The sequence below is a fragment of the Neophocaena asiaeorientalis genome, unplaced genomic scaffold (genome assembly GCF_003031525.2).
Source record: "Neophocaena asiaeorientalis asiaeorientalis breed wild unplaced genomic scaffold, Neophocaena_asiaeorientalis_V1.1 scaffold78, whole genome shotgun sequence".
Classification (NCBI taxonomy): domain Eukaryota; kingdom Metazoa; phylum Chordata; class Mammalia; order Artiodactyla; family Phocoenidae; genus Neophocaena; species Neophocaena asiaeorientalis.
In genome coordinates this window covers 7,269,231-7,293,179 of record NW_020175018.1, presented here as the reverse complement: position 1 = coordinate 7,293,179, position 23,949 = coordinate 7,269,231, and the positions used below count along the sequence as shown (strand labels likewise).

At 52.3% G+C, this 23,949-nt stretch overlaps 1 protein-coding gene across 2 annotated transcripts in view; it reads right to left on the bottom strand.

Moving 5' to 3' along the window:
• The window catches only part of GSN (gelsolin), a 55,710-nt gene that overhangs the window by 19,240 nt on the left and 12,521 nt on the right, over nucleotides 1-23,949 (bottom strand). Inside the window, exons 1-3 of one of the 2 annotated variants that reach the window (XM_024762136.1) lie at nucleotides 7,448-7,579; nucleotides 5,745-5,949; nucleotides 4,629-4,783 (exon numbers count right to left, since the gene is read on the bottom strand). In XM_024762136.1, the coding sequence (XP_024617904.1) occupies nucleotides 4,629-4,783; nucleotides 5,745-5,949; nucleotides 7,448-7,555 (468 nt within the window). In that variant the 5' untranslated portion in view covers nucleotides 7,556-7,579. Of the gene's footprint in view, nucleotides 1-4,628; nucleotides 4,784-5,744; nucleotides 5,950-7,447; nucleotides 7,580-23,949 lie in introns of those variants that run through there. The other variant, XM_024762137.1, reaches the window with a different exon arrangement.

Sequence of the window (23,949 nt, the reverse complement as noted above, 5' to 3'; positions counted from 1 at the left end):
TCTGCAGTCATCACCAAGTTCCAGGGAACTTCAGGAAGGATTCCTGGCAGCGGTCAAAACTGCCCTTGGCTCAGTAGAAAGCCAAATAAAGTGGGCTGGGCGTCCTCATTAACAGTTCCCAGCCCCAGGTGCTCATCGACCCCAAGCCCCAGGGATGTCAAGTCAGAGCTGCGAAGGTCCTTATGAGCTTCCCGTTTTACGCATGAGGAAACTGAAGCCCAGAGAAGTGAAGTGACTTACTCAAGGGCACTCAAAAAGCACGCGGCAAAGCTAAGGAGTAAAACCTTGCCTCCTGTTCCCAATCTGGCACTCACCTCCCTGCTCCACACGTCAAGGGCCACTAAGGCCAGAAATGTGGCCATCCCCTCCAGGCCCCTTGCTGACACCTCAGTTTGCAGAGCAAAGCCAAGTCTGACTTGCCGCACAGAGTCCATGAGGGCAAGGGACAAAGGGAGTGAGTATAATTGGGTTCCTATTACGTCTACACACAGTAAGCAGTATAGAAGTGGCTGTGAAATGATAACGCCCACTCTGCCGGGCATTTTGTATGTGTCATCTATGAGGGAGGTGTCATCATCCCCAACTTACAGATGAGAAATGCAGACGCCAGAAGTGAAGAGACTTGCCTAAGAGCTCAAAGCTAGTAAATGGTGGAGCTAGGATGCAAACCCAGGTGTAACTAAATTTGTAAGGGCCACATTTTCCCCCAACATCAGGTTTTCTTAGAGCAAAGGTCACTAGGGTCACCCAGGATGGGAGGCAGGAACAAACCACTGTTCAGAGCAAGGTTCTTCAAGTTGAAATGTTTTCCCTGTTGTGAGTGGAGCGCCCCCTGGTGTCCTTTCTTTGTACTAGCATGAGGCCTTTCAAGAGCATCCCCTTGGGCCCAGCAGGGTGGCCAAGGTATTCGCAGAGCCTTTCTTCCCACCTGGCTTCAGGGACCCTCCTGCTGGGGAGCAGGTAAGGAAAGGCAGCTGGGGAAGAAGATGCAATGCCCCGTGCTCACCTGGTAATGACCGCAGAGGCTGACACTTACTAGGCCTGTGACAGAGGCTGAGGCACCTGCTTTATGGCCATGCAGTGTGGTCCCCACAAGCCCCTGAGGTAGCAACTCTCATTACCCCACTTCACAGGCATGGAAACTGAGGTGAAAAGAGGTTCAGCCCCGTGCCCAGGGTCCCAGATAATTCGTGGAAGTTTTACCCCCAAGTTCGCCCTTCTAGGGACCAGCCTTGCCCAAGTCTGCCAGCCCAGGAACTCCTGAGTGTCTGTGGGCACCACTGACCGCGGAACCTCATTCATCTGGAGGTAAAGAGACTGTGGATCTGAAAAGCTTTTCCAAAAGGCGCTGAACGGACACATGGACCATTTTCATGGATTCCTCAGAGAGGAAGAAATGGGGAAATGAGGGAAGAGAAAGACCCTTAAGTTTTAGAAATACATCTCTAAAATATTTTACTTGTACAAGTGTGCCTTTTATTTTTTATCAAAAAAATAGAAACTTTCTTTTAAAAAAGGAAAAGTGTTGCTCAATGTCATAAATCTTGGTTCCAATAAATTCTCTGTATATGAATTTATAAATTAAAAGAATACTTGATTTCTAATGAGTATGGACAGGCATTTCCTGATTAATTAACTCCTCTAATCTTACTGATCTGGGAAATTAGACTTAGAAAGATTAGTTAACAAAAAAATAAAAGTAAGCTCTTAGGAGACATTAGTGGATCTCCAAGTATAAGGGGCAGGACTTTTTGGAAAGTTTTACTATTTTTCACTATTTTTACTTTAATCTTTAGGATTGATTGTTGCTTTCTATGGTCTAATCATTAGGTGGGCAGAGATTGGCATCAAATTATTTAAACAAAATTTAATAGGATATTGTTTTAAAAGCCACTTTCCAAATTAAAGTGATGATATATCTATATATACATATATATGTATAGATTCTATATCTATATATAATATACACATCTATACGTTCATATAGGGACTTCCCTGGCAGTCCGGTGGTTAAGACCCTGCACTTCCACTGCAGGGGGCATGGGTTCGATCCCTGGTCATGGGGAAGATTCCACATGCCGCGCGGTGTGGCTAAAAAAATAAATAAATAACATATATGTTCATGTATATAGAGAGAAAAATTATGTACCATTTGGTGTATATCTCCACGAGTAGAATCATGGGGAACTTTTACTTCCTAGAAGCCATATTTCTACGTTTGACATTTTACAATAAGCTTGTATCACACTTGTAGTCTGAAGAAGGATAAAAGCTATAAAGATCTACATTTTAAAATATGTTATAAAACAAAGAAAAACCTACTGATTGGGGCTGGTCCCCTCCACCCTCTAAACTCAGGGTTCCTCATCTAAGAAACAGGAGGGAGGACAGGAAGGGTTCAAGTGATTCTGTGAGTTCCCATTGCGTTCCGGGAGCTTCTAGGACTCAGGCCACCCCAGACTCTGCTTGAACCAAGGTTTTCAAATAACGCAGCCCCGTGGGGTCTTTCGGGTTCTGTCTGGGAGTCAGGAGGAGGAGGAGGGATCAAATGCAATGACTTGAAAGATGTGGAGGTCACAGAACAGGACAGCACAGGCCCCGTGAAAGCCCTTTCCAGCGGCTCTCGTCCCCTCCCTGCCCCTTCTCACACCCCGAGAACGGAACTGGCTCCAGGAGCAGGCTTTCACAGAAACAAGTCTTGCGTAACAAGCTCTGCTCCTTGGAAATCTATATTTGATGAGGGCGCCAGGCCGAGAACCTTGAACTGGGCCTGCCAAGTGCAGGGGCGGCAGAAGGTGGAAAACAGGACTGGTTTTGGACCTCACATTTCCACCGAAAGCCAGGGCCTCTCAGGACTGAAGTCCCAAATCCAGGCTTGGGCTGGGAACCCATCCCCTGGAGCATTCCTCAGAGTATGGTCCAAGAACATCTTGGAAAAATCACCGGAGGGTGAAGGAGGCTTGCTAACATGCAGATTCCTAGGCTCCATCTGAGCTAAGATCAGAGACCAGGGAGTCTTCAAATGTCCACTCTGAACTCGTTCTGTGCGAGGCCCTTCACACCTGGGTTTAAATCCCAGCTCTGTCACTTACCAGCTCTGTAAGCTGCTTAACTTGTCCACAAGTTAAGTCACTGCTGTCCAGAGAGCAACAACAAAAAGCAGGCGCTGTTGCTCAAGGGGCTTGATAACTATTTGCTGAATGAATGACAAATACGTGAGAGCGCCCACCAGGAGGCACAAGCAGGGAGAGGGGTGAGCTTGGGACCTGAACCAATCTCTCTGACTCCTGATCGAGTGTCCTTTCCGCTTTCTGCTCCAGGAGCTGCAAAAAGGCCTGGTCCTTCTCCAAGTCCAGGGACTGGGTCCCAAGCTTCTCACCCCTCCCTCCGTCGGTACCAGGGCCCCAGAAGAGGCTGTAGAAAGAAGGTAGAATTGGACAGCTCCGCAGGAGGCACTGTGGGTGTGGATGTGGCTGACAGGGGTGCTGGTAGGCTCCAGGGAATCCAACCCTGCTCCATCCAGCGCAGGGCTGAGGCCCTGTTCCCACAACACACCCTGCCCTCTGCTATCTCAGTCTCATGAGAGCTTTTCCATCACCTAATCCCTGATGTGTCAGCTGAGCAGACAGCGTGGCCACCCTGCTAACACAGACAACCCGGAGGCCCAGAGATGGATGATGACTTCTCTAAGGTCACACAGCACATCGGCAGCATAGATGGGGCTTAATACCTATCCTAGAACCCTGCTCATGAGAAGCAGGCTGGTGTAGTGGGAAAAAGCTGGGAGTCAGGAGATCTGGGTTCTGGTCCTGGCTCTGGGACTGACTTGCTGTGTGACCCTGGACCAGTTGCTTAACCTCTCTATGCCTCAGTTGCCCCTCCCTCTCTTAAAATAAGAGATTTGAACTCTGACATTAAGACCATCAAAGCTTATGATCCCCTCCTTATCCTGACCAAAGAGAACCCCAGCTTCGTAAAACTACAGCTTTCCAGGAGCCCTTCCAAGGTGCCGAGCTCTGTGCAAGGCATTTCCCAGCTATGCCTTCACCAAATCCTCTCCCCAGGCCCAAAGGGCAGGTACAACTGGTTCTTATGTAACAGAAGAGGAAAGGGAGGCTCAGGGAGGCCAAGTGGTTTCCCAGATGTCATACACAATATATGGCACAGCCTCTTGGGGCTTCCAGCTTGGTTTTGCTCAGCCCTACCTGGCTTGGGGCTGGGACTCAGACTCTTCAGAGTTCAAGTTCAAGGGGGATTCTAACAAGCAGAAGGAGAAATGTGATCAAATGTGTTTCAAATACCTAACATAGGCCCCTCTGTTGGCAGGCTCAAGCCCCGGGAAAGCAAGGTTCCCACCCATGGCCCACCCCTTACAGCTGGGGCTAGGAAGACCACCCTGTGAAGTGATGGAGAATTTTCTTCTCTCAATTTAATAAGAAACCAGAGGCTCAGAGAGAGAGAGTGTGATTTGTCCGAGGTCACGCAACTAGGAAGGGCCCAGAGCTAACCAACTCCAAAGGCTGAGCTCTGACCCATCTGCCCACATCACCAAACAAGACTGAAAGATGATGGATGGACCTGAGTGAGCCCTGCCATTGGTGCATCTGTCCCTGCTGCCCGGCACCCACCTTGTACTTGAGGCCGTACTTGAAGTAACCAAGGAAGGTGGCAGACTCGAAGCCCTGGACCTCACGGTGCTGCACAGCCCGACCGTTCAGGTAGTCATCCAGCTGCACGGTGAAGATGGCAGCCGCCCCGCTCTCATCCTGGCTGCATTCATTGCCTGGGGGACATCAGAGCAGCATGAGCCGGGCTTCTGTAAAGTGGCCCCAGCCTCCCACGGAGGAGGAGTCTGGAGCCCCCAACAGTGCCCTGGCCTGGCTGTAGAAGCTGGGCAAGCCCCTGCCTCCTATGAGCTTCGGTTAATCTATCTGTATAATGGGGGAGGTGGGAGGCTGACTCCAGGTCTCTAAGAGTCCTCCCAGCTCTGACGCTTCCCCCTGCACTCACTCTCAACCTTCCTGAGCACGAAGTCAGGCCAGGGAGCATCAGAAAACCAAGGCACAGGGTTTCCCTGGTGGCGCAGTGGTTGGGAGTCCGCCTGCTGATGCAGGGGACACGGGTTCGTGCCCCGGTCCGGAAGGATCCCACATGCCGCAGAGAGGCTGGGCCCGTGAGCCATGGCCACTGAGCCTGCGTGTCCGGAGCCTGTGCTCCACAACGGGAGAGGCCACAGCAGTGAGAGGCCCGCGTACCACAAAACAAAACAAAACAAAAACAAAACAAAACAACAACAACAAAAAACCAGAAAACCAAGGCACAGTGAGGGGGCAGGACTCACAGAGTCACACAGCAGAGCTGTGGCAGGGCTCCAGGCTCCGACTCTGAAGGGCAAACTGGAGTGTGACTGGAGCTGTGCAGGGGGTCCAGGGTCCCCAGGTCACCTCCAGTCTGTGTGCCATAGTGGCTTGTTTAACCCTCACAACAGTCGTATGAGGTAGTCTAGCGCAATCATCAGGTCTACTTTACAGAGACACTGAATATCTTGCCAAAGGGCAGAGCCGGGGTCTGAACTCGGGCAGGTGGGCTCTAGAGTCTTGGGAACATGTAACCAAGGGTCTGGCACACACTTGATGCTCAAGAGTCACTTAATTCCCGGGGGCACTTCCTGGTGACCATGCCTCAAAGGTCTGTGCTTTACAGCAGAGGGGTTGGGATGGGGGCTCGGGCGGGGCCAGCCTCACCCAGCCAGTAGTGGAGGTCGTACTGCAGGTTCCCACTCCTCAGCTTCACCGTCTTCAGGATGACATAGGCATCGCCTGTGAAGAAGTCTCCGTAAAGGTTGCGGGGCACGGGAACCAGGTCGAACTTCTCCACACGCCAGATCTGCAGGCCGGGCTCCTTCCCCGCCTTGAGGAACTCGGGGTGTTCCACCACCATGCTGCCGGGCTGCAAGAGACGGGGAGGAGCCTGAGCGAGGGCAGGAGCCTCGGCGGGGAGAGACCCCACCCCGGGGCACGAGGGAGGGTGGTTTCCAGCACCAAGAGCATCTCACTTGAGCCGCTGACTCTCCCCACCCCGTTCTATGACCCCTGCTCGACGAGTGAGCAAACAGGGCAGAGTTTAGGCTCCAAACCCTGTCCGTGGCCAGCATCTGTCTCCCCTCCTCAGCTCCCTGGTGACGGGGGGACAGAAGGCTCTCTCTCCCTTCTCTCTTCCTTTCTTAGTGCCAATTAGATGCAACAGCCGAGGTGCAGAGAGGTGAAGACGGGGACCCCCAGCTAGGAAATGACGGAGCAGGAACTGGCCCATGCTCTAAGAGCACGAGTTTTGGGACCGTGGGGAGACCCCCTCAGATGGCAATGGTAAATCTGGGGGTCGCCAGGGGCTCAGCTTGTTCCCTTCCAGCATCCTCAGTGGTCCTCAGAACTAGAAGGGTCCTCAGAGAGTTCATTATCCAACTCCATCCTGCAGACAGGAAAATTGAGGCCCCAAGAGGGGAAGGGGACTAGCCTAAGGTCACACAGCCTGTCTGCTTTTGCTCTTCGGAAGTGGGAAGATTTCCCATGCCCCAACCATGTCCATGTCCACACCTCCAAGAAGGGCCTAGATGACTGAGCCCAAGTGGCCTCCTGCGCTGTCTGCCTCCTCCCTCCTGCCCCCAAAACCCCACCCCCCCAAATTCCATTTCTTGGAAAAGGCGAGAGGATGCAGCCGGGGTCTGCAGGAGCCTGTTGGAGATGAGGTGGTCAAGGATGGGGGAAGGCCGTCAGACATGCACTGAGGCTAGACATGGAGCAGAGTGGGATGGTTAGCTTGGAGTCAGAGGGTGGAAATCAGTAGGCGCAGGTCACCTCGGGCCGGATCTGGTGGAAGAAGTCAAAAAAACAGATGGGAGAACTCAGGCAGAGGGACGGAGAACACAAAAGGACAGCAGGAGTGAGGAGAAACCAGACAGGGCAGAGGAGGTACCAGAGAGGCGAGAACAAATAACAGGAAGGATGGTAAGCAGGAGGAGGTGAGATCATACAGGGAAGAGGGGAAAAATATTGAAGAGGCAGAGAGAAATTAGATGAGAAAGAGGAATCTGAAATGGAAGAAGAAATCAGAAGAGGGAAGGAGAGAAATGAGGCAGAGGGAAGGAGAAATCAGGCAAGGAAGAGGAGAAATCTGGGGGCAGAGATGGGTACGAAATCAGAAGGTAGCACCGAGGGAAAAAGAAATCCGGCCAAGGTGAGGTTAGCCTCTAGGGAGGGAAACAGCCAGGGCCCTGAGGCTCCCACCCCCATCCACCGGAGCCCCGGAAGCAGCAAGAGATACTTACAAAGCAACAAAACAGTTTTTCCATTCTAGACCTGAAATACTCCCCTTTTCCTAGCGCTGTATCTGCAAGAACTTACAATAGAGAGTTACTCCGGGAGCCCCCCGGGGCCCCCCGGGCACTCACCCGCTCCTGGGTCACCCCCCGCGACGCGGTGGCGGCGCGGGCCGGCGGCGACAGCGCGCACAGCGCCAGGACCAGCGCGCCCAGTAGCGCGGAGCGGTGCGGAGCCATGGCAGCGACGGCGGCAGAAGACCTGGGCGGCAGCCTCTGCCTCCCCAGTCGCAGACCTTAAGTAGCCGCCCGCCCATCCCGCCCAAGCTGGGGACCGCCCCGTAGGGAGGGCGTGCGGCAGGGCTGGGCCCCCGCGGGCCTGGGAAGGGCGGGGATCTGGCCTGGATTTTAGAGACCTCGGGGTTCCCACCCGGACAGATCCAACTGGGCGTGGCCACCCCTTCACCGCAGGTCAGGGGTGGAGACCAAGCAGCAGGCGCTAACTCAGTGTACACTAAATGGGCACACGTAAGAATGGCAGGGAGTTCACCCATCTTAGCCTCCTGTGTGATCCATGCAAGAACCCTCCCCTCTCCACCCCTAACGTCTCCAGCAACAAATACCATGACCTAATATTTATTGAAGGTTTTCCACTTCATATGAAAACTGACACATCCTAACATCCTTTACAGACTGGGTACCATCGACAGCCCCATTTTAAAGAGGGGAAAACTGAGTGCAGAAAGGTCAAGCAATTTGCACACTACTAGGAAACGAAAGCCAAGATTTCACTCCAGGTGCTCTGAGTGGACGACCCGCTTAGGCAGCATGTAGCTGTCACCAGCTGAGGACACAGCCCAGGGGGCTGACCCTCCCTGGACCCCTGAACAAGCCAGACAGAGAAGGGCAGGCAGACCTCTCAACTTCTTGGATTGCAGCTTCTGTTTTACTCAAGACTGCCCGTCTTTCCTTCCTTTTAAAAAAGTTTTTATTTTGTAAAAGGTTGTTTTGATAAAAACTTAAAGTCACGTTATTTATGCAAAGTTTTGCCTCTCAACCCCACTTACACCCTGGGGCAACTAACCACTTCTTTCTTCCTCCTTCAGCTGATTTCAGTGTTTGGCTTCATGTCTTAAATAACAAGCCCTTGTTTTTTGGGTTTTTTTCTTTTTTTTGGGGGGGGGGTGTTAGTTTTGGTTTTGTTCTTGTTTTTTTCAGTTTTAGGTCCTATTGGCTCTCCCTGGAGAAGTCAAGGATTCAAGCCTCTTGCCCTTCTCCCAGGCTCCCTTCCCATCTCTCACTCTCCCACTGGAGGCTTACAGTCAGTCACTGGGTTAGAAGTGCTATTCGAATTCACCCAGGCCTGCTTCCCACCTTCTCCAGCCCCTCTCTTCTCCCTCTCACTACTCTGCTGGACACAGCTTCTCTATTTCCAAGTTCCCTTTGCATCCCAAATCTCCTCCTTTCCCAATAACAGGGAATGCAATGACAGGGAAGAGAATGCAGAAGCTGGAGACCTGGGTTTGATTCCCACCTCCACTGTGTGTAAGTTACTTTCTTCTTCTCTGCCTCAGTCTTCTCATCTAGTAAATGGGTATAAAGTGGTCGCTGAGAATTAAACCAGTCTCTCTGTGTGAAAATGGCCTGGTCTGACAATTAGTAAGTGGGAGTTCCCATCCCCCTTCCCCACGAGCTTTAGTCATCCGCACCAGCTCCTCCTGGAGCCCAGTTTCTATCTAATCAGGCTGAAGTTTGCCTTCCATCACACACAACTTCCTCCCATTTAAGATGGACTGTGGGTCAGATAAAGGGCTAAATGAACACACACATGGAGAAGACAAATCAGACGGCAGGGATTAGAAGAAAGCTTCATGGACAAAGGGACTTGTGACCTGGGCCTTGAAGGACAGGGAGGAGGGAGGTTGAGAAGAAGAGGCATTCTGAGGAGGGAACAGCATAGGCAAAGGGCAAATACAGGCCACATGCAGTGACTAAGGAGGGGTCCTGTCTCAAACACAGGAGCAAGAAGAGATGAGGCTGGAGAGGGTGGCGGGGGTCACAGGGGTCTGTGTGTCACACTGAAGAGTCTGAATTTTATCCCAGTGTCTGTGGGGAACCACAGAGAGATGCCCGAGTTCTTGAAGCCCTATGTCTAGTCGTGGGCCTGTAGAGCCTGCAGTGGATCAGCTCTGGCCTAAATTCAGAGAGCTCTTCCTTCTCCTTAGGCATTTCGAGGGTTATAAAAACCCCACAGTTCTCATATGCTCTTGATGGAAGTATAAACCAGTCTCCCCTCTCTAGAGAGCAATTTATGACCACAAATTCGAAACACGTAATGCAACAACAGTGCCATTTCCTTCAGTATCACTTGCAGAGGAACGTGGAAATATACGTGCAAGGATGTTCACCGAAGCATTGTTTGAAGAAAACTGGAAAGGACCCAAGTGTCCCGGTTAAACAAATTATGGAGCCGCCATACAACAGACCACTCTGCAGCTGTGAAAAAAGAATAAGCTAGTGCGGACCGTCCCTGGCACATAGTAGGTGCTCAATAAGCACGGAGAGATCTCCAAGTGCAAAAAGCAAATTGTACAATAACTATAATGTGACTCCTCTCCTCTGTTTTATAAGGGTGTCTGTTTTTCTATACATCCTTAAAAAAATCGAGGAGGGTAAACACCAAACTGTCAAGCCAGTTTGTTTGAAAGGGATAAGAGGTTGGGGTTAAGCACCCACATCGCTGCAATTGGCACAAGGGAACATTTTAGGGTGATGAAAACATTCTAACTCTGGATTATGGTGATGATTACACAACTGAAAAATGTACTAAAAATCACAGTCCCGTCTGCTTACAATGGGTGAATTGTTATGGTATCTAAATTATACCTCAATATACTTGTGTGAAAATTTTTTTTAATGTGCTATAGGGATTGAAACTATTTACAAGTATTTATCCAATGAAGTTTTTCTTTGGTTTTTTGGGTTTTTTTTTTTTTTTTATAAAAGACTGATCTACGGAGACTTCCTCAGTAGTCCAGTGGTTAAGACTCTGCGCTTCCACTGCAGGGGGCACGGATTCCATCCCTGGTCGGGGAACCAAGATCCTGTATGCCACGTGGCATGGCCGAGAAAAAAAAAAAAAAGACTGATCTAGAAATAATACCTTTAAAATAGAGAATGATACCTGCTCATTAGACAATTTGGAAAATCCAAACAAGCAGGAAGAAGAAATTTCCTTGTCATCCCTGTCCCCCGAATGAACCTGAGTCAGCATCTGGCCCAGCTGAGCAGTCCTTTCTGCTCAGTTGGTGATTAACAGAGGGCTGCTGTGCCTTGGCCTTAGTGCCAGGGGTCACTGACCACTAGCCCAGGGTCACTGGCCCCTGGTTAATGATCACAAAGGCCCTGCAGCTTTGCCTGTCACATAGCTCTGGAGCCCGGGTCCTCAGCGCTAGAGACCTGGTGAACAGGCCCTGGCTCCTGCCCTCGGGGAGCCCATGGCCTAGAAACTCTCACTACAGGGCAGTGATGTGTGGAGACTGTGATGGGGACATGGTCTTATGCTGCTCCCTGCCTGGAAGAGGATGAGTTCAGGGCGAGGGTGGGGGCAGGGGCCAGTGGGGGGACTTAAATGCAAAAGAAAAACTTCTAGGTAGAAAGGAAGAGTCCCCACCCAGTGCTAGGCTTCCCTCTGCCACTGACTTCCTGGGTGACTTTGGGCAAATCACTGTCCCTATCTGGGCCTCAAGGTCCAGATACCCAAAAGATGGGGTAGGCCCTGATGCTCTGACTCTAAGCCTCATTCCTAGCCCAGCATTCCCAGATACTGGCTCTACAACCATATCCAGAACCGACACGTCTCTAAGCCTCAGGGTTTCCATCTGTAAAATGGGAGCACTGGTCCAGGTTGCCTCTACAGGTCCTTCTGAATGAGACGGTGCAGGGCCCCTGAACTACACAAGGGGGCACGGCGGTCACCGATGGCAGCATGCCACCTCACCTCTGGATCCAGCCGTCTCTGGGAGAAGAGAGGGAAGAAGGGATGGGCGGTGTCTGATACTGAGTCTCCTCACAGCAACCAGGGGAAAGAGGTATTAAATTTCTCATTTTATAGACCAGGAAACAGAGATTCAGGGAGTTTCAGTCACTTGCTTGGGGTCATTCAGCTAGAAGGAGGCACTGCTGAGATTCAAACACAAGACTGGCTGGCTCCAGTGCCCAAGCTCTATCTAGGGATCAAGCAGGGCCTCCCAGCACCATCCCACCTGGGCAGGAAGGGAGAAACAGTACTGTTTACAGGTAAAGGGTTGCAGGCACTGACTCAGTCAAGCCCAAGCCAAGCCTGGCAGCCCAAACTCCATGGGGTGGCCGTCCCTACCACACGTCCCAGGCTGAAGAGGTCGCAGCCCTCCAGCCCTGCACCTGCACCTGTGAGCACCCAGGACAGAGGCTTGTCCTAGGAAGGTCCCCAGGCTGCAGCCACTGGGTGGAAGATGGACTGTGGTACCTACACTCTGTGCCACTCATGGGCACACAGGTCAGGCACGGTCTCCTGTACTTGAGAGGCAGCCCGGCTCTGCCACCACTCGCTATGTGAGTACGCCCTAGTCCCTGCCCTTCTCTGGACCTCAGAGATCCCCTTGACCTCTGATCTTGGGTGTTCCAGGCTCCCGCCTAGTGCTACACACAGTAGGTAGCTTTCAGCATCAGCCCACATCTCTCCCCTGTAGTTGGATCCAGGACCCCCATCACCAGCTCCGGCCCTTCTCCTCTGTGACCTTAGGCTAGCCTCCGTGCCTCCCTGGACCTCCCAAGGCAGCTACCAGAGATGGGAGCAGGCAGCCTCACCCTCCGCCCCCGGCCTCAATGTACAAAATGCCTTGGCTGGCCCTGGAAGACACCACCCTGTTCTTTTTTCTTCACCCCAAACACTGTTGTTCTCGATTCCCAGGCAGCCGGCTACTCATGGAAAGTCCTCTCTCAGAGCTTGTTTGCTTTCTGGGTCACTGCTGGGCTCTGGGTCCTCCTGGGAATACCCACCCCTCTGGTTTTGCTAAATGGGACAACAGGCAGTAAACAGAGAAGGCAGTTATGAAACCCAGTGAAAGCGGACAGGGCCTCTGTGAGGTCTGGGGAGTCCTGGGGACTTGAAAGAACACGTTTTAGAATCTGGGAGACTCAGCTCCTGTGATCAGGGCCTCAGTTTCCTTATGTATAAAATGGGGAGAATGATACCCAGCTCACAGAGCAGTGAGGAGGCCCAGGGCCCGACACACAGTAGAAGCTTCCCAAAAGTTAGTGCCCATTTTTTGAACTCGTTTCTTTGCACAGAGGCCTCTGTTCAGCACGTGCCACGTGAGAGCAGTGTGGTGGTGCTGGAGAAAGGTTACAGACTTCACAGAAGATGCTTGAGTTCAGGTCTGGGCTGTGGAACCTGGAGCAAGTTGCTTTCCCTCTCTGAGCGTTGGGTCACTCATCTGTAAAAAGGGACAGTAGTGCCCAGTTGCAGGACAGTTGGGAGCTCAGGAGCGAGACTGTTGGAGGGCACTGCACAGAGTAGGACTTATCTGTAGCAACGCTCACTAGTCCATCCTCTCTTTGTAGACTGTGACACGAAGAACAAGAGTGTAACTTCTGAGAATCGCATAGCAAGTACCTGGCAGAGCAGACCTAGAACCCAGGTCTCCATTCCTGGGCCAGAGGTAAGGCCTGAGCCCATGACATGACAAGGCGCCCTGTAAGGGCCAGCTGGACCTCTGCCGTGGCCCAGTCTACCCTGGGTGTGGACAGCTGGCGGGGAGATGGCCAGTGGGACTCCAAGAGGCTGACTATCCCTGGGACCAAAGCCACTGGCTCTTTCCCAGCTTCGGAGGCAACCCCACCTAGTGCTGAGAGCCAGGGCAGGACATTCAGAGAGGGACTAACCCCGCCACTTCCTGAGCCTGTGCCCTGGAAGCAGCCAGATCTGGCCATGGGTGTGAGTCAGTGCCCTCCCTGCCAGGGTCCACTTTGAAGTCGGTGTCCCCTTCTCTGGGGAGGCAGTGGCCCTGGGAGGCTTGGCAGGCCAGCAGCTGGAGCTGCAAACAGCTGTATCCTAGCCCCTCTGGCACCCCACAGCCCACCGATAGGGGAGTCCAGGCACAAACACAAATCAGCAGCAGGACAGTGAGGCCCAACTACGGGCACTGCAGTGCAGGACCAGTAGAAGATGGGAACACAGTCTCCACCCGCCAGCCTCCTGGGGCAGCAGGGCCTACGGGGCCCAAACAAGAGCCAGAAGCAACAAAGGCCACGGGAGGCAGCTCCCTGCTCCACAGAGGAAAGGCTTTCCAACAGAGAGAAAAACAATGTGCATGATTGTGGAAAGACCTCCCAACAGGAAAAGCTGTGTATAAATCCCGACCTACCACTTTTCGGTCTGTGGCTTCTGCTCTCTGAGCCTCAATTTCCTCATCTGTAAAATGGGGATTAGAACTGCTTCTTCCCAGAGTTGCTGTGAGAATGTTGTAAGGTAAAAACACGTTTGGGGCTTAGCACTGTGCTTGGCCTAGCGTACGCACACATAGAGGAAGCTGTGGTGGTTGTTTGCTGGGGGCTAGGAAGCATCTCTCTCTCTCTCTCTCTCTCTCTCTCTCTCTCTCAATCTCTCTCTCTCTCTCTCTCTCTCAATCTCTCTCTCGCTCTCTCTCTGACACTCAAGTTCCTTATGTATAAAATCGGGGTTAAAATGTTTTTCTCAAAGGTGAGTGGAGAGCACTGAATGAGACCATAAATGTGGACGATCCTAGGACCATGCCTGGCATAAGACAGTTCAAAAATGCCGGTTTCCTTCCCCCTCTTCCAGAGAGATAATGAGTGGCCCAGTGGTGACCCAGCCAAGGGGACTCAGATGATGAGCAAACCAGCCCATTTCTAAGGACACACCAGGCCCTGGGACTTTAAGATTCTGAAAGAAACAGCAAAAGGCAAACAATGTTTGAGCATCTGGTCAAGGTCCCCCACTGTCTGTCTGGGGATCAAGTTCATCCTTCAGCAGGACCCAGCTCCCTAGGCCAATAATTACCATGATGGGAGCAATAATGACAGGACCTCAGAAGATGGTGACATATCCCTCCTGCTGCAGGCTCCAAGTGAAGCCTTTCTCTGTCCCCAAGCTTTGCACAGCCAGTGACAGCCAAGACCTCCTGTAAACAGGAGCCCATCTTCTGGGTGTCAGTTTGTACCTTGCAGGCAGAACTTCCAAGAAACACAAAGGGGGCAGGTTCAGGACAGAGGAGAGAATACAGAATCCAGGAGCAGAATCCAGGAGCAGAGCTTAGGTGAGCTCGGGATACCAAGAATGACCAGTAGGGTGAGGGGTACACAACCTTGCATCCAAGGGAAGACAAGATAATATCCAGGCTGAGTTTGGACACAGCCCAGATCCCTACCTCGGGGGGGACTTGGGCCAATGGCCCTTCTGCAGTGTTTCAATTTCCTCCTCTATAGAATGTGGTGATGAGTCCTACCCTGGGGGTCATCTGGGAGGAGGGTTGAAGGAGCTCCCAGCACTGTGCTTATTAGCACACAGAAAGCGCTCAATAACTGCAACACCCAAAGACAAGCCCCCGGCATGTTTCCAGGCCCCAGAAACGAACAGTCCACTGGCCCCCATAACCACCCTTGACTTCTATCTCTGCATCCTTGCATCCAAAGCAGGGTAGAACTGAAGGGTCCCAGCCAAGGCCCAGAGACCTGGAGGGATGGCTGGTGCGAAGGATAGGAAGGCTTCTTAGGAGGGGGCCTCAAGCCAGCACTTCAAGAGCCCCCCTTGCCTCCCACCCCATCCACAAACCTCGTTATGATGCCCTCCCCTCTCCTCTGGTCTCCTCCCACCCCAAGGCACAAGGGCTCTGGAGTCACTGCCCGATCCCAGCCCTGTCTCTTACTACCTAGGTGACCCTGCAAGTGACTCAACCTCTCTGAACCTGTGTCCCTGGGTATAGAAAAGCCAGACTATCTCACAGGCTTGCTGGAACTTGACACTAGTAAAAATCAGTTATGGAAAAACTCCAAATGCTATAGCATGATTAGAAATTCTCTGCAATTTATCTCAAACTTTTAACTACAATAGAACTACCAGAGATTCAAAGATATTTTTTATCCTTACTAATCCCTTTAATTTTAATAAGGCTTTTTAAAACGTACTTTCCCCTCTTAAACACAAACAGAGGTATAGTATTGGAACCCTTTTGTTCCTTTCCCAGCTCACTGAATAATTGTAACCAGCTGGAAGAAATGAATGAGATCCAGTCCACAAAGCACAGTGCCTAGCACATGATAGGGCTCCGGAACGGGTGCTGTCTCCTTTCCCCAGGTGTTCTCCCAGCCTCACCTCCATCCAGGCACCTACCCAATGACCCGCATCATCAAGCCCTCTGAGGGCTTCCAGAACGCTCTGGGACACTCCAGAGTCACCCCACCAGGCCATACATAAGGGCTGAGGCCAGAGCGAGACGCTCAACCCCACATACACCTCATTTACACTCACTTCCCTCTCCCGCATCCCAGACACTGTACTGGTTCAGGGTTCCCATCTTTTCTCTGGAACCACTGCACCAGCTTCCTCAGTGCCTTCGACTCTCCCTTTATCCACAGGGATCACATCATTCCCTGCTCAAGACCCTTCCACGGACCCCAGTGCAAACTGAAAGAAGTCAGGACTCCTCAGCTTGGCTTTTAAGGCCCTCTGGGATCTGGTACCTACACGCTCTTGGGCAGCCTCATCACCCACTGACAACCCCCTCCACCTTCCCCCTGACACCCTCTGCGACACCTCTTGCCTCTATACTTCCTGCCTCCCGGAGAGCGGGTGGGGGGGGGCGGTCTAGCCTCAGCTGTGGCTCTGACTGCATGACCTCAGGCAAGCTCTTTGCCTCTCTGAGCTTCAGTCTCCTCATCAGGCTATTGGAGACCTTGTGCAGATGAGACAAGGTAAGGGAGTGAGCGTCAGGTGCCAGGAGGGCTTGGGCAATGCTAGCGCGGGAGCCACAGCTTCCCCGCTGCACCTGCACCTCCGTTTCCCCCACTCTGACAGCAGCTGGTGGGGATGGGCTCCTCTGCCCCAGCAGCCGTAGGGGCTCTCTCTCCCTTAAGCCCTGCAACTAAGACGCGCTCACAGCCGCAGTGGCAGCCAGGGAGGGAAGCAGGAGGGAGGACGGCTTAGAGGAAAATTACCCGGCTCCGGCCCAGCCAACAGGGGCTCACAGCTGCTCCTGACAGAGGGGACTTGGGGGCCTGGCAGGCTCTTCCTGAGCCATGAACTTGGCCCCAAGCCTTGACCCCTGTCTGAGCTGGTGGGGGGGGTACTCTGGGCTCCAGTCCTCTGGGACACTCCCACTCTTTGGCATCCAAAGAGGCAGAGAGGAGGAGACAAACCAGACAGGCCTTTGTGAGAGGAGAAAATTGGCCCCTGCTGCCACATGCTGGGGCCCCAGGCACTGACATGAAAAAAGGACCCTCTGTGCCCCGTGGCCGTACATCAAACCCTGTACCCTGGGGACCTTGTTCTTGCGTCATATACTTTGAACCACGCCCAGCGTCCCATACACCGTGTTCTCTGTGTCCCATACCAGACCCTGTGCTCCTCATACCTTGTCCTGCCTGTGTACCCTGGTGCACAGTCCACGTGCTGCGTCCCATGTCACTTACACCTTGGATCACACACCATGCACCATGTCACTTCTGCTGTGTGATGTACTCTGTATAGACGGTCCCCGACTTGTGATGGTCCAACTTAGGACCATCCCTAGAAACCTGGTAGGGGGGCTAAGATCCCACATGCCTCGCGGCCAAAAAACCAAAACATAAAACAGAAGCAATATTGTAACAAATTCAATAAAGACTTAAAAAAAAAAGTGCTTTCAATTTTGAATTTTGATCTTTCCTGGGCTAGCGACACGCTGTACTATTCTCTGTTGTGATGCTGGGCTGCGGCTGCTCCCAGACAGCCACGCGATCACCAGAGGAAACGACCGGTACACTCACAACGATTCTGCACCCAGACAACCATTCTGTTTTTTCACCGTCAGTACAGTATTCAACAAATTACACGAGATAATCAACATTTTATTATAAAGCAGGCTTTGTGTTAGATTTTGCCCAAGTGTAGGCTAATGTAAGTGTTCTGAGCACATTTAAGGTAGGCTAGGCTAAGCTATGACATGTGAAGGCAAGGTAGGTTAGGTGTATTAAATGCATTTTGACTTAAGATATTTTCAACTTATTGGGACGTAACCCCATTTTAAGTTAAGGAAGATCTGTGCTATCTATCATCTTTTGAATCCCACGTCCACTGTCGCAGGCCCTGTCCCTTGGAAGTGTGTGCCATAAACCTTGCCCTGGGTTCACACACTGTGTCCCTTGCTCCGTGATTCCCATCTGTTGTGTGAAGGTCAAGGAGGAAAGGCTCTGGGACAGACTCCTAGTGCTATCAATCGTTACCTACACGACCTTGCAAAAGTTACTCCCCTTCTCAGTGCCTCAGTTTCTTTGGCTATAAAATGGAAATGATATTGACATTTGCCTAAGAAGTCTTGTCGTGGGGATTGAAGGAGATATAGCAATTACAGGGCTTAGCCCAGTGCCTGACACACAGTGAGTCTATCAGATGTTTGCTGTATTGTTACAACTGTGCCCGCGTATCTGTACCACATCCTGTGTGCTGCCTACCAGGCTCCCTCGACCCCAGCCCCTACCGTGCATCAGGCACTCTATCACGTTAGTCCGATTCAACCAAAGAGCTACAAGGAGGCTATGCCTCCTCCCCTACGGGAGAGAAATCCAAGGCTCAGGGAGGGGCGATAACCTGCAGGAGGTCACACAGCCAGAAAGGGTGAAGCTGGGAGCTGCACACAGGTCTGGGCATCCAGAGAGACAGTAAGTAGATTAGTGGTGGGCTAGGAGGTGGGTGTGCAGATTGCTGGCCAGCGGGCACAGGCACCTTGTAGGGGTGATGAGGGGTGATAAAAATGTTCTCAAACTGGATTGTGGTGACGCTGGCATCCCTCGTGTAAGTTTACTAAAAATTACTGAATTAATTAAAGCCAGTGAATTATATGTATGTAAATTATATGTAAACTCACTCCAGCAATTTATGTAAGTTATACTGCAATAAAGCTGGTTTGGGTTTTGGTTTTTTAAAGCCCATGCGCTTCCCGGGCACCATTCCGCCAAGGCATTCAGCAAGAAAAGTGCTCTCCGTGAGTTAGTGCTGACGGTCAAGCAGAGGCTGAGCAGCCCCTCTGAGGCCCAGGGGAAAGCAGCCACGAGCCGCATGGTTCCCAAACACCTCTGCAGACCAGGTGTGCAGCAGTTACCTGGGGAGCTCCTGAAAACCCCACGCCCAGCGTCTGTCTATAGCTCGGGGTGGGGCCTGGGAACTTGGGGTTATGAGGCTCAACCTGGACTGGGAAACGCTCATCAAAGCCCAACATCTCTCGCACTTGGGGAAACTGAGGCCAGGCAGCACTGGGGACTTGCCAGATCTAGTCCATCGAGCAGTAGGAGGGCCTGGGCTGGAATTGGGGCCACTTCCTGGTTCCTTCTCTCCTTCACTCCTCCTCCCACCCCACTCCTCCCTGGCCCTCAGCCTCCTGGTGACTCAGGGCTCTGAGTCATCCAGGGGCACCAGGGAAGAAACTTCTTAGGAAAAACAATCCCCAAACAAAGCTTCCCCTGATCTGGGGAACAGAATAGGCCCAGGGGGTTAAAAGAGGAAGGGGAGGAGAATACAGGGTGGAGTTGGAAGCTGGGACCCCAAGACTTGGTCTTTCCTCTCCACCACTGAGCCCTAGAGAAGGCGCTTCCCTGCTCCGACCTCAGTTTCCCCTGAGTAAATAACACCTGCTACTGCACATAGAAGCTCAATGTGGGCCAGGCACATGAAAAGTCCTTCTCAGCTTTGTCTTGCTGACAATGCTTCTCCAAAACTCATGGCTAGCATCACGCCCATTTTACAGATGGGGAAACTGAGACCCAGAAAGGTTCAGCCCAAAGTTACACAGTTAGGAAGTACAGAGCAGAGTCCAAACCCAGGGCTATCTGACTCCAAAGTGCTACCCTCACTCCTTTTAAAAATACCTACCGCGTAGCGTGGCATGCTGATCTTGTCTCATAAACCGTGTAAGGTCAATGGCCCAGTAGGGGCTCAACCACACATGCTTTTCTCCTTTCTTCCCTGTGTCAGGTCCTGCCTCAGGACTCCCCGGCCCAGTGGGGCACACACATGAACTTGGGTATTCACCCAAATGGCTCTAGGCAGCAGGAACACAAGGCAGGAAGCACCCAGGGCCTGATGAACCACAAAGGAGCACTTGAGCAGGGCCTTGAAGGATGAATGGAGGTTTGTCTTTGGGGAACAGGGAACCAGCACGCCAGGCGGAGGGAACAGCAAAAGCAAAAGCTCGGAGGTGTACCCCCACTGGAAAATGACACTGGAGAGGGATGCCTGGGGTTAAGACCTGGTGGGTAAACACCGGAGCGGCCTGACTGCTAGGGGTCCTGGCCTGATCTGAGACAGTGGAGGATTTTTTAAGCCCGGAGAGAATAGGCTCGGAGCTGGTTTCATCTCTGCAGAGGGCCTGGCTGGCGGATGAACTGGGAGTCAGGGCTGGGACTTCCCCTGAGGCCTCCCTGGAGCTCCTCTTCCAAGCAGGCCTTGGGGACGACCCTAGATCCCCTGCTACTCACCCATGGGTCAGAGTCGCCCCTGAGGGCCTCTTCCTCCACCATAGCTGGGCTGGGCAGAGGACAGGCGGGCCTCTCCTGACCACATCAATCTAATCACATCGGCCTATAAATAGGGCCCTGTGGCTTAGTCTGAAATAGCTGTGCCAGGCCCAACTCCACAGGCACACAGTTCCAGAAATGCTCCTTCGCCTTGACACAGTTAAAACCCAAAACTTCCTCAGGACACTACTGTTCATGCTCTAATTCACTTTCTTAAACACGAGGCAGTGGGCTGGGGGGAAGAGCCCACCCACCTACTGCAGGCTATTGGAAGTGGGCCTTGTGGCTGCTTCTCTGCTTTCCGCTCTCTGGGGACCCCGAGCAAGTCACTACCTCTCCCTGGGCCTCAGTCTCCCCAAATGTAAACTGGGAGGTTGCACTTCATATCCTTGGGGCCCTTCTAGCCAGGATGCTCCCCAGAATTGCCTAGGGGACACTGTTACCCCTTTCCCAGTCTACTTGGGAACTTTGAAATTGTCAGTATATATATATTTTTTAATGTTGAGCCTTCTTTTAATTAATTTATTTTTTTTATTTTTGGCTGTGTTGGGTCTTCGTTTCTGTGCAAGGGCTTTTTCTAGTTGTGGCAAGCGGGGGCCACTCTTCATCGCAGCGCGCGGGCCTCTCACTGTCGTGGCCTCTCTTGTTGCGGAGCACAGGCTCCAGACGCGCAGGCTCAGTAGTTGTGGCTCACGGGCCTAGTTGCTCCGCGGAATGTGGGATATTCCCAGACCAGGGCTCGAACCCGTGTCCCCTGCATTAGCAGGCAGATTCTCAACCACTGCGCCACCAGGGAAGTCCTGTCAGTATTTTAAAAATTAGAATTGCAATAAATACTTGAGACAGGCCCAAGCCCTGCCACTGAAGGGCTGGGTGACCTTGGAGGAGTCACTATCCCTCTCTGGGCCCCAGATTCCTCAGTCATAAGATGAAGGTGCTGGTAGATTGATGCCTGAGGTCTACGGCTTTTTTTTCATTAAAAAAATTTTTTTTTGTTTAGTATTTATGAGAACCATGATAGGCCAGTCTTGTGCTGAGTGCTGGTGCTAAAAGACAGCTAAGACCTGGTCCAGCTCTTGGAGCCCAGCCCTGTGCCACACCCAGTGGGGGAAGTGTAAAGGCATTTCCAAACCACTCGGCATCCCACTATAGGCTCCCTTCAGGGCTTCTGGGGACACCTTGTTTCCAGTTCACATTACAGATTTATGGCCACAGAGGAGGCCTCCCAAAGGGGCAGATCATGACAAGGACTGAGCCATCACCAACCAACAGGGAAATAAAGATAACCAAGCCACCACTAGGTACCAGGCATATGCTTAGGACTTTACTTCCCCATCATTAATCCTCAACAACCCTAATATCACCCCCATTTCACAGATGAGGAAACTGAGGCTGAAAGGGGTTAAAGGACATGTCAAGGGGCACATAGCAAGTCAGAGCCAGAGTGATGCTCAGACCTGCTTGCCTCTGGAGCCCAGGGTGTAACCAAACCCCAGCTCAGGAGGGCCAGCCAATGGGGGAATGACCCAACAGGACACAGAACAGAAAGAGGCACAGAGCATTTTACTGTGTGTGTGTAGGTGGGTGGGACTGACGAGGCTTCACCCAGTGATACTCATTCTCTCCAACCAGTTCACAGCGTTGCCTCTTCGATCCGCCCTCCCCTCTGCCTCCCACCAACAACTGATTGTTCTCAGATCCCATTGCTCAAGCCACTCCTCAGCTCAAGACCTGCCACGGCTCCCTGACACCCAGAGGATCAGGACCCTGCGTTCAAAGCCTCTCCCATGCGCGTTCTCCCAGTCTCCCCACCTCAACCCCACCCTCCTGCTTTAGCCACTCTGCTCACTAGTCCCCAAGCACAGAGGTTCCACCGGGGGGCCAAGCCTTTACACGGGCACCTCCCTTGCCTGGAATGCCCATCCTCTCAGCCTAGTGCCTGACTCAGGGGGAAGCCCTCTGTGGCTCCCAGGGCCCCAGGCGTCAGCCACCGCAAGTCTGGATCTCCCAGGGCAGGACAGGGTCTGATTCACCTCCTCTCCCCAGTGCAGAAGTTCAGCAATGAAAAAAAAGGTAAGGAGCCCAGAGAATGCTGTACAGTACACATTTCAGGGCTACCCAACACCAAGCCTTCGACTGAGGAACAGCGTCAGGATGCCACAGTGTGGAAGAGCCAGAAATTACAGCCTCGGGGCTCAGCAGGGTGGGGCTGGTGACTCTCTTTCAAGGGTTCTAATAATGAAATCCGGGCAGACCTCTCCCCTACTTTAAAACTTCCAGTGGTTCCCCAGGGGTCTAGGAAAAACTCCAAACCCTAACCAAGGTCCCCAAGGGCCCACACGACCAAGGTGTTGCCTGGTCTCCAGGCCCTTCTCTCGTCGTGCTCCCTTCTTTCAGTTCCTCAAGGCCACACTCATGCTGTTCCCTCTGCCTGGGGCTCTGTCCCTACCCACTCAGCCACCTTCTACTTCTTCTTCAGGTCTGAGGGTTTTCAGGAAGGCCTCCCTCATCTGTCCAGACAAGATCCCATCACACCCACCCAATCCCATATGCTCCCGTAACGCTGGTCCTTTCCTTCATAGCTGAGGAAAGAATGAATTTGTTATGTGTAGAACAATGTATGTAAGACCCAAGACGGTAAGACCACGAGGGTTGGAAAAATCTCGTTCGTTGCTGATTCTCCATCACCCAGTCCAGGGCCCAAATATCTGTCAGGTGAATGCAGGCATGAATGAATGAACGAGTGAATGAACTATGTTACTATAGTATCATATATATAGTAACTATGTTATTATACGTGTAACTCGAGAAAGAAGTAGTCAGAATCCTGCTGAATGTTTGAGGAAAAAAACCAGGGCCCTGATTAGGAAGGTCAGAGAAGTAGGAGATATAGTGAATGGTGCAGCCCACCAGAAGCAAAAAAAAGAGAGAGCTTCTAGAAGGAGGAGGTATCCGAGGCTCCAGAGAGGTAGGACATGGAGAGCAGAGGAAACACCACTGGATTTTGACAAGGAGGTCGTCACCGGCGGGGTCCCATCAGAGGTGGGCGTGAGGTAGGGCACAGCACAGGGATGGAGGAGGGAAGGGGTGAACACGTAAAGCCCTCAGGTGACAGGTACTCACTCGGTGGGTGCTCACTTCTGCAGAAGTGGGAAAGCAGAAGACGGTCCCTGTGTCATTGTCGCCAAAAGCATTAACACAGCATAACTCTCTTTTTGGTGACAGATCACTCTGAGGCACTTTGGCTCTGGGAGCCGTCAGGGCTCAGTCTCAAAATCAGGAGCATCAGAACCAAGACGGCCCCCATCCCTCCTCTCTGGGCAGCATCAGGGATGCCTCTTTATCTAGAACCCTCGGGATGCGGCTACAATTGGACAAGTCCCCCTCTCCAGACCCAGCAGGCCTTGTAGGAATCCCCAGCTTTGAGGATACAACATTCTGGAGACCGTCGGAAGACCTTTTTCTGCAAGGATGAGGAAGCCCTGAGGCATTCAGCCCCTTCTCCTTTTGGCAGCTAAGGGTGATGTCATGACCTGGAGGGGTGTTTTCCAGGCTCTCCGCATGGTTGCTATCACAAACTCACTTCTTTCTGTTCCGACACTGGAATCTGGGTTATTCCCCTAGGGCTGCTACTTCCCCTTTCCACAGCTCACAAAGCCCTTCAGCATCTATGAGCTTGTGCAGTACTCACGACAACCTCGTTAGGTGAGTGGGGGAGACCAATGCACCCATTTTACAGGCAGAGAAACCGAGACCCGAGCTGGCATCTGAACCAGGTCTCCTGCTTCCAGCCGAGGACTCTGCACTCCACCCCCTGCCTCTCAGCCTCCTTCAGCGGGTCACCTGTGAACCTGATAGTCAGGCGG